Here is an 11,147-nt window from a genome sequence, read left to right as displayed (position 1 = left end):
GACAGCAGAGTGGATGATAAAAGCTTCTCAACCGAATAATAACATGCCTTTCCCATATTTATTCTGTGTTTAATTTCCTCCCGAGTATCAGTTCTATTTGTTAATGTTGCTTCCAGGTATTTGAATTTTTCCACCTCTTCAAAGGATAAATTTCCAATTTTTATATTTCCATTTCGTACAATATTCTCGTCACGAGACGTACCGGTAATCAAATACTTTGTCTTTTCGGATTTACTTCCAAACCTATCTCTTTACTTGCTTCAAGTAAAATTCCCGTGTTTTCCCTAATCGTTTGTGGATATTCTCCTACCTTATTCACGTCATCCGCATAGACAAGCAGCTGATGTAACCCGTTAAATTCCAAACCCTCTCTGTTATCCTGGACTTTCCTAATGGCATACTCTAGAGCAAAGTTAAAAAGTAAAGGTGATAGTGCTCTCCTTGCTTTAGCCCACAGTGAATTGGAAACGCATCTGACAAAAACTGACCTATATGGACTCTGCTGTACGTTTCACTGAGACACATTTTAATTAATCGAACTAGTTTCTTGATAATAATAATAATAATAATAATAATAATAATAATAATAATAATAATAGTAATAATAATAATCTTAATAATAATGATAATTTATTATTACGATTATTATTATTACTATTTTAATTTATTGATATTTATGTGCTGGACAGCCATTGGACAATAAAAGTCCAGCACAGTGATACAATTAATACTATAAAATGAACAACTATGGTACAATTTAGCTACAGTATATAATTGACGTAATAACAACAAATGAAGAACAAAAATTAGAATGGTTAATTTACAAGAATTTATATTATTAGATTTTATGGAAAGGAGTTAATTCTTACAGAAAGTATTACCAATTTGTGTAGAAAGATTATGCAAATAATATTAAGCAAAGAAATTGCCATGTTCTAATACTTCTATACATTGAATATTTCGAAATCGCCTACATGTAAGTTAGCATTTTTAATACATCTGGAGATCGGAGAGAAAGATTTAGAATTTCTAATATAGAAAAGTTTGTGATGTCTCATGTCCTTGATAGGAATACGAAAGCTGACACTGTTTAAGAAAATTGACAATTAATGTCACTTTTAAGGACCTTACATAATAATAAGTAATCGAGATTAATTACAAGCTTCGATATTTTAAGTACTCGCATTTTTTGCTAATGATAAGAAAAAATAATAATCATCATCATTATCATCATTATTCAACACCAGCATAATTTACTTCCAGGAAATAGTCTGAAATTATTCTTGTACAGAGAGATCAAGATGGAGTAGTCCACACCTGTGGAGTAACGGCTAGCGCGTCTGGCCGCGAAACCAGGTGGCCCGGATTCGATTCCCGGTCGGGGCAAGTTACCTGGTTCAAGTTTTCTCCGGGGTTTCCGTCAAACCCAATATGAGCAAATGCTGGGTAACTTTCGGTGCTGGACCTCGGAGTCATTCCACCGGCATTATCACTTCCATCTCATTCAGACGCTAAATAACCTAAGATGTTGATAAAGCGTCGTAAAATAACATACGTACTTAAAAAAAGATGGAGTATTAGAACGGTCTCTGTTATCGTTGACTACATCCAAGGATATGAAGTTTGTCGTAGCCTTTAAGCCTCAGAATGTTCAACTATGAATTTTCATTAGTTTTGTTCAAAGTAGATTTTACATCAGAACTTCAGCGCTTGGTTCTCGGGATACATCTCTTGTTTTTATTATCTTTCATGGTATTATCTAAACCTATTGCATTTGATAACAGAGTTTTCACTTTTTTTCCCCTTCAAGTATCTGCCTTCTTACTCCTTTTAGGATTTACTTTTTTAAAATAGTCCTGTTTTTAATTTTATATCGATTACTGAAGCTTTTAAAATAAAAGTAAATGCTGTGAATTTTAATAATAAATTTAACTAGAGCAACATATAAAAACACTTTGTATTTAAGCATGTTGTTTGAATTTGATATGTTTACAATTATAATAACAGAATTTCAAATTTCAAGCGAAAGTCAAGATTTCGTGACCAACATTATGGATAAATTGTGCACAGAGTATATTGTCTCAAAGCTACAAATTTTTATATCACAAATATAGAAACATCGTTTCTAAACTCATGGACATGATATACTACACATTTTTAAGCTCTCTTATTACAGATTACAGTTTTGCTATTCACAGAATATGTTGGTACTTTTATTAGAAACAACTTCCTCTTTTATTCTCACTTCTTTCAACAACCTTACGCCACTTCGAAACGAGGACAATTATGTCAGCTTTTGAGACAGTTTCCCATAACTTGCTCAAGGAAGAAGTCTAACTGAAACTTTGTTCACGATTTAAATATTGTAATTTTCTTTAAAATGTTGATGCTGTGATGAAGCAGATGTGACAATACTGTCTACCTCAATTTTATGATCAGAATTAGTGTAGTGCAATGTTCGAATATGAAAGGGGATATCACGATATTACAAACTTGTCCTATTCCATAGGCATCCACTAATATGTAGAAGTGAAGCATGTAAACTAAAATAATATAGTCTGTTAAAAATCGGTAAGAGATCTTATGTTCCGTTCATATTTGTCGAGTCTCTGTAGAACCGAAGCTCGCTTTTCGTTTGTTCATTATTTGCCTTTTTATGTTCGCTGCATTTCTCCTTATTTCCTCCTGTCCTGCGCCCTTATGCTCAGCTGCATGATGATGTCAGGCATATATCTTGCGCAGTTACATACAGAAGTGAGTGCAGGCAATTTTTGTTTTTAATATGACTAACCATTCAAAATATATACATAATAAAGAAATCAAACAAAATATAAAAAAAAAACTCATATGCCCATAGTACCGACTACTATAGTGCCATGTTCAAACATGAGAGAGGAAACCAAAACATTACAAACTTTATCTAATGTCATACGAGAAACGTATTGCAAGATAAGCTCTCGAAACCTTAAGCGGTTGAAAACATGAAGTTATGGGAGAGAACAGCAAATATTTTCATAACATGGTCGAACAAACATGGCTGACTTCATTCTGCAGAGCGAATATAGGCTAATATCAAAATTTGTCATACTCGACAAAATGAACTGAACATAGTATCTATCATGCACGCGTTTGTGATGGGCAGGGCATGTAGCGCGTATGGGCGAATCCAGAAATATATATAGAGTGTTAGTTGGGAGACCGGAGGAAAAAATAAATAAAATGAAATGAAAATGAAGGAATCAAAGAAAAAAAGTAACGGATATAGAGAAAGTAATTGTTAATAGGAAAAATTAAACAGAAGAGACTATAGTTGAAAGAAGGAGAATGTAAGGGAGATGTAAGAAACAAATTAATGTAAACGTGATAATGAACTTGATGGGAAAAATAGTAGTATAGAGAGAAACTCCTTTACCGCAATTTATTTCTCAGGAAATTCAGAGAAATTCCTAAAAAGGAGTCTATTGATTGAAGATGCCTGGTGTATGTATTATTTCTCTGTAATTCAAACGCCCTGTATATGTCACTAGCAACTCTTGAACCCGGTAGTGGTCTGCATACCGTGACTCGTGTACTATGAAATGCATTCAAAACACTTCGAGTGTAATTGATCGATATCCTGCACGAGCAGTTGCATATGGCTACTGCTAGAAAGGAACGCGATCCGCATGTATAACAAAAAGCAGTTTGCAGCATTCAGCAATAATTAATGGGACAAGTTTACAACTTCACTTAATTCGGACCAAAAGCATGACTTTTCATTATCTGTTTGTCCATCTGTCTGTCTGCCTTCCTGCCTGCCTGTCGTCTATCTACCTATCTGTCTGCCTACATACCTACTTTCTTATCTGTTTGCCTACATACTATTTGCCCTTCTACATATTTTACATCCGTATCTATTTAAGTATTAATCTGCCTGTCCACTGCTGTGGAGTAACGTTTAGCATGTCTGACCGTGCAACGAGCAGGCCAGGGTTCAAATCCTGGTAGTGAAAAATTACCTGGTTGAGGGTTTTTCCGGGGTTTTCCCTCAACTTATTAAGAGCAAATGTTGGGTAACTTTCGGCTCTGGAGCCCGGATCATCTCGCTAGCATTATCACCTTCATCTCATTCAGACGCTAGATAGCAGTTGACAAAGCGTCGTAAAATAACCCACTAAAAATGCTTCTGGAGCAAAGCGAGTATGTTATGGTCGTGTCAACAACTAGTAGCGAACTGGTCTTCCATACAGACGGCCCGGGTTCGATCTCAGCCAGGTCGTTATGAAATTTATGGTGGACAAAGCAGATATTTTTCTCCGAGTACTCGCGTTTCCCTCTATCATTCCCTTCATTTCATCATCTGAATTAGTAAAAATAGGCTGAAGTGATGTTTTGGGTATAGCGCCTAGTACGGGTTTCCTATGCTGATATAGGAAGGGCTTGGGGCTCTGGGCCCCTGTGGCGTATTATGCTACTCATCTGCGAAATGGGGCGTGTCTCTATCAGGAGCTAAGACAGGATGGCTCACTTATCGGCGTCGGATTCACGAATGCCACACAAGCCACCTATCGGATTTTGACAATCATCGGATATTATAAGGCACACAATGGGGCAAATCGCGCCTAAGTGTACGCTCCTGTCCCACGTTAAGCCAAACCAAGCCGAACAACTGTGTTACTTGGCGGCGACATGTAATATATTTCACGAACGCCATCTGACGTGTTACAAAATTGGGCCATTTGCATGTCCCAAGTCGGTATGAAAAGAAATCTTAATAAAATGTAAATACTTTTTTCTCTGTTGTGACAACTGTAATTGCAGCACTAAGACCAGCAGTGAATCTGTAAAATATTTAAATACTGGGCAAATAAACAGACAAATGCTTGAATAATTTGAAACAAAAAATTGTTCCGGTGCCGTGTATCGATCGCGGGACCCTTCGCTTAGCGAACGAATGCTCTACCGACTGATCATCCCAGGGACTGTACCTCACCCGACATCGTCCCAATTTTTCTCTTTATATCCACACAACTGAACTTGGCTGGCAAGGCGCCAGAAACCCAACTTTGAGTGCACACAAACTATGTGTGACTTGAATTGTGGTTTTCTGTTAACGTACCTACAGTGACGTATATATTATGCAAGATTAGCTTTCAGGTAAAGCTCCCTGCGAAGCAAACTTGAATAATTTCAAGGGAAAAATTGTTCCGGGGCCAAGTATCGACCCTTCGCTTAGCGCACGAATGCTGTACCCAATGAGCTACGCAGGAAAATACTTGGTTGCTATGCAAACATGCGCAGTAGCCGACGGTTAATTTAAGTACGCCTCCTACTGTTGCTTTAAAGGATAAACTGGTAGGGTAATATTTTCAATGCGTACACTCATGTTTGGTTCACAAAATATTGCGTTTATGTCTTTTTCATACAAAAATATACAAAATAAATGTTCATGCTTGATTACATTGCTGCTGTATTATTTAAACTTACATGATTATTATAACGTTTGATATGATTAATGAATTGTGGTATTGCAGCGATGTGATGGTACTTCGGCCCTGCTAGTGGTGCCCGAAGCTGATTCCTCCATGACTGAAGCTCGATGAGCCGAGGTCAAAGCTGTCGTGACCCTTGATGAAGACAGGGACTTTCTTCTCGACTATTACGGGATGAGGAACGGGGACGGGTACGGGCTTAGAAACAGGAACAGGGATAGGCTTAGGAATGTGAACAGGGACAGGATGGGGTACAGGGACCTTGACAGGAACACTGACTGGATATGGCACTGGTTTCTCAACTGGGTAAGGGACAGGCTTCTCTATAGGGACAGGGTAGGGCTGTGGAACATGGACTGGATAAGGTCTGTCTACAGGAATGGCGACTGGTACCTTCACTGGGAAAGGGACTTTCTTTTCGACGGTGACGGGGTAGGGTTGCGGGACAGGGACTTTGACTTCCTTTGTGATGGTGATGGCCTTGACCTCCCCGTGACCTCCTCCCAGCCCGCTGCCGCCTCCCAGGTCGAAACCGCCGTGGCCTCCAAAATCAAATCCTTCGGAGCCGTAGCCGAGACCAAACACTCCGCGCTTCTCTGTCTTGGTGTCCTTCTTCTCCTTCTTCTCTTCTTCTGCCAGGGCCACAGCGGCAAGGAGGAGGCAACAGGCCTGAAAAAGAGCCAGTTTAGAGCAGTGATTCCCAACTGAATTCTCTGTGAAATCACACATCTTTTTACCCATCATCATCATCGCCATCATCTTGTTTCCATTTACTAGATCCATTGTCCCGTTAAGATTGCATTCCATCGTTTTAGTAGTCTTCTAAAAAAAAGGTATCTTCCTTTTAGAATGACAATTAAAACCTACCGAGGGAAGTAGTTTTAACATATTTTTCCAGTCTCACTAAACAGACACTGCAAAGCTTGAGACCATCGAGCCGACAGATCCAGTATGTTGTCCGAGGAGGAAAATGGCATAAATGAAATATGAAGTTATATTATATTTTATATAATTCTAATACTTCTCCGAAATCTGCTAGTGCTATTTGAGTGAAGAATAATACTAGGTCATTCGGTAAGTAAGACAACAATGCTGTAAATCAATGCTCATAGCAGTGACCATTGAAATCTTGTGCTATATAATACAGCAACAATTAGTTCATAATTATGCAATATTGAAAGACTCGAAATAACATTATTTTGTAAATATAGTGACTGTTCCTGTTTGTAGCACATAATACAGCCCTAACAAGTGTTCAGTAGGTGCTCCATAAAATCTAAGTTGCAAGAGGGAAAAAATGCAACTCGGTGCTTCAGGTTATTAAAAGAAGTTTATGGGAGAGAAGTCGATGATCTATTGCAAGATGGGTGGAAGCGAGGTATTCGCTTTCAATCAAGAGCTGATAACCAAAGAGCTTTAGATCAATCAGTGAGAGAGACTTCCAGAAATGATGCTGCAGTTGGAGTCCGCCATCTCTCAAGGATTTGGCAATATATTGTTGACATATAGGGGACAATTCGAAGTAGTCCACACCTGTGGAGTAACGGTTAGCGCGCCTGGCCGCGAAACCAGGTGGCCAGGGTTCGATTGCCGGTCGGAGCAAGTTACCTGGTTGAGGTTTTTTTTTCCAGGGTTTTCCCTCAACCCAATATGAACAAATGCTGGGTAACTTTCGGTGCTGGACCCCGGACTCATTTCACCGGCATTATCACCTTCATCTCATTCAGACGCTAAATAACCTAAGATGTTGATAAAGTGTCGTAAAATAACCTACTAAAATAAAATAAATAAATAAGTAAAAAATAAATAAATAAATAAAAATTTGAAGTATGTAATGAAAAAAGTAAACAAAATAAGTTTACTGCGGAACAGTAACTATGTTGCCAATAATTTTCGAATGCCCTGATACATTCCATAATCTTGTCGGTTTCTACTTGGTCATATTACTTTATGAACTTCAAACTGCCAGTTTCAATTTCGTTCATTTCACTAACCAAACAAACAGAACTTTCAGCCTATGTTTGATTTAATCGTAATAATTTCGTTGTCGGTTCAGTATATAATGAGAATTGTGAAAATATGAGATATAGGTACAGGACGAGTCAAACCTAATGGATCGGTCGGTACTCCTGCTTTCTCTCGGCACTAAAATCTGCCAAGTAGATCGCCAACTCTCGCGGATAACGTTCTTTCTGCTTGACGACACTACAGTCTGACAAGTGATATTTCGTGTGACTAGCGAATTATCTGTTCAAAGAAATGGAGGGAATCCGAGCTGTATTTAAAAATATTTACAGAAACTACAGTATCTACATTACGTCTGGAAAACGCAACGCATTATTTGTTATAATAGCAGTCTCACATCTCGGTAAGAATACAGATAAATTCGGTTTGCTTTAAGTTCGCCCCGGACACAATGCGTGTATTTTCTCTATCAATTCTTGCACTACGTTTTTGACACAGTTCTGCCGGCAATTTACAGTCTTAATATCAGGTAGTTAGATGTCTGAAACACATTTTGGTGAGAAATTATTAAATTAAAAATAAATCTTTGAAAATAATAATTATGTTAAAAATATATTACATAAAATTTAATGCGCATTTATAGCCTTACGATGCCATTTTTAAAGCTTTGCTATAAAAGGTTTTTAAATGACATTAAACATTCTTTGATTGCAATTTTCCGTAAATTTAATTTTTTGTTTAATTCCATAGAAAAGAAGTTCTATATCTTCGGAATTATTAATGCTACGTGCATGATATTTTGTACTGATATTCTTTAGGCTATGAAGAGACTTTTCACAGAAATATTAATCTATTATTTCCTTGCATTGAAAAACATACATTTCTATAAAAGTACCTATATAGACCCATAATTTAGTCTTAAAATGTAATTGTTTACCTTGAAGTTTTGAAAACCAATATAAAAATTGTGCTCGGGACATTATTTAAAACACGCGCTTTTAGGAGAACAATGTCTTAGAAATTTTGGATTTAACTTTAAAAATGGCTGAGATATATTCATTTGAATATTGTATCGTGGTATTATTTTGTTTAAATTTGTGTCAAAAATTTTATTTAAAATGTAGTCTCGAATTTAAGTTATTATAGCAATGATATTTCCACATATAAAAATTAAAATTTTGCAACAATTAGGAAAAAAATCTAATTTTAGTTTTTCTTCCCCTTAAAATGTCACGCTTTAATATCTCTGGGCCATAGAGAAATCTGCGAACTTTGTTTTTTTTAGAAAAGGAGGTAACAATGGCTTTATTTGTTGATAAACAAGATAATTTATGTAAAAAAATTATAAAAGGATACGAGAATGTTAGCTGATTCGGCTAATTTATAATTTGTAAACTTTAATAATGTGCATTAACCATTGTTATCTTATTCTCGCGAAGTAAAGCATCTAAGGAAATAAAATTTATTCTTTTACTTATGTTGTATGTATAAGTTGTACAAGTTGCAGTGTCCAGTCGATCAGTCCTAGTGAATGGAAGAGTACACGAGAGCGGAATAAGCAGACCTCATTTTCGAATACGGATGAGCCAATGGGAACTTTAGACAAGCTCACAGATTGTATCGGGCCAAATACCCACGTAGGAGATATCCGGCCCATACCATTTTTCCACGACTGTTCCAAAAGTTAAGGGAAGGAGGGCACGTGGTGCCAAATTACAATTCCATATCCACACAACTATTTTTACTTATAACTTTCGACTCAGTCATTTCCGGACCACGGTTCCTTATCTCAAATTGATACGTGTGCCCTTCGCCATCATCCATGAAAGTTTGTAACACTATCTCAGAAACACCCTGTATAGACGCTATGACATGATAATGTTTAACGGTGCGGCAAATAGATTCCTCGTTTGGTAGCTCAGCAACGAAAGAACAAAAATGGCGAAGGATACTACCTACCTAGACTTTATAGAGGCTTCACTTCCAAAGGCATAAACAAAGAGGAGTCATGTCGGAAATAACAGCGACGCGACTATAATAACATTATAAGTGTTAGGAATAATAGCTATTACTATGCACGAATATCTAATACAAAGTTTTAAAATAGCACTTACAATGCATTGCAGGTTACGAAAGAGGTTAAATGCATAAATTGAAGATAAATTATTTACCGAAATCTGACATAATGTAGATATCTATTTTATTCTTTTCTTTTTTTTAAAGTTGGTTATTTAACGACGCTGTATCAACTACTAGGTTATTTAGCGTCGATGAGATTGGTGAGAGTGAGATGGTATTTGGCGAGATGAGGCCGAGGATTCGCCATAGATTGCCTGACATTCACCTTACGGATGGGGAAAACCTCGGAAAAAACCCAAACAGGTAATCAGCCCAAGCGGGGATCGAACCCGCGCCCGAGCGCAACTTCAGACCGGAAGGCAAGCGTCTTAACCGACTGAGCCACGCCGGTGGTATTTTATTCTTGTAGGAATGTTAAACTGTAAAGTTATTATTATGAATTTAGTAATGATGGTGATTAATGTACGGACATAACCTGATTATCTTAAAAAATGAAATTCATACACAAGTTTTTATTATAATAAATCTAAACACTTAAGTATAGTTTGTATGAAAAATAGACTCTGAAATTGATAGTGTAAAATATTCTCGACAAAATAACACGTTGGAATGTTCTAAAATGACGAAATAACTGTGATTAATATAGTTTAATAATCTACTATAATTTCAAACGGGTATCATGAAAGGTGATTAAAAAAATTAATATGCTTTTATTAAATTGGAAAATATTAAGAGTTATCACGCGTTTCACAATTAATATTTCATTTAATTTCATATCATTATTGTAATATTTTATCCTAAAGTTATTCTTAAATAAAAAGTAGTAGAGCAAATGTAATCTACATTCATGAATACCGTAGAGGTTAATTGTTGTTTTAGATTAATTAATATTATTAAATTTATTCCTATGCATATTTTCCACAATTGATTTTCAGATAAGTAAATTTATGTCAGAATGATTCCTTGAACAAATGAAAGGTATTCTGATACGCATGAATATAGAAAACATATTTTCCTCGACTCAAATGTAATGAAAATCGGTTGATAATAATTTTACGAAGATGCGGAAAAGAGCCGAACAGCCAGTTGCGGTACTTACAAGGAGCTTCATGTTGTGATGTATGGATTGTAGTGGATGCAGCTGAATGCTGATGTCTTCTTGGAGGCGCCAGCATCTTATATATACGCAAATCCACGACACAATACTTTCGCCTTCTGGGCCTTTCTCTTCCTTTTTGTTACATATGCCGCCTAATCATCGTTGTCATTCTTGCGCCTTATGGTCCAGTGGCCATCCTGCTCACTTCCTACAGAAGATCTCAGCTAAACTGCACCATCATTGTGGAGGCGGTCAGTTCTTGCAGGGACAGTGCTGAGTGACGTTCAGGAGGCGTCTCGGATGAAGTTATGTCATATCGGTAAGTAAATAAAATTTGTTACTGCTGTGCATGCTCTCACAAGTTGAATTACCATTTTTTACTGTGTGAGCTACAATTTGTGAGATTGTATTCTGGACAATTTTGAAATGGCATGTTTTACTTTACTAAGTTAAATTATCAAGATGTTTGGAATATGTGATATTCGATGACTGAATACATTTTCAAGATATTTGGACCATGTGAACTATCATAG

The 11,147-nt window shown here is 36.7% G+C and overlaps 1 protein-coding gene across 1 annotated transcript; it reads right to left on the bottom strand.

Annotated features, from left to right (window-relative positions):
• Positions 1 to 5,381: 5,381 nt before the first annotated feature.
• Positions 5,382 to 10,925, bottom strand: LOC138697889 (uncharacterized). The gene is made up of 2 exons (XM_069823474.1): positions 10,615 to 10,925; positions 5,382 to 6,140 (listed from the first exon to the last, which is right to left on the bottom strand). Exons 1-2 carry the CDS (start codon positions 10,624 to 10,626, stop codon positions 5,538 to 5,540), a joined length of 615 nt encoding a protein of 204 aa, XP_069679575.1. The 5' UTR covers positions 10,627 to 10,925; the 3' UTR covers positions 5,382 to 5,537.
• Between the last annotated feature and the right edge of the window lie 222 nt (positions 10,926 to 11,147).

This window comes from Periplaneta americana, chromosome 4, assembly GCF_040183065.1.
Source record: "Periplaneta americana isolate PAMFEO1 chromosome 4, P.americana_PAMFEO1_priV1, whole genome shotgun sequence".
In the NCBI taxonomy this organism is placed as follows: domain Eukaryota; kingdom Metazoa; phylum Arthropoda; class Insecta; order Blattodea; family Blattidae; genus Periplaneta; species Periplaneta americana.
Note: the sequence above shows the minus strand (reverse complement) of the source record. Positions and strands in the feature narration are given on the sequence as shown.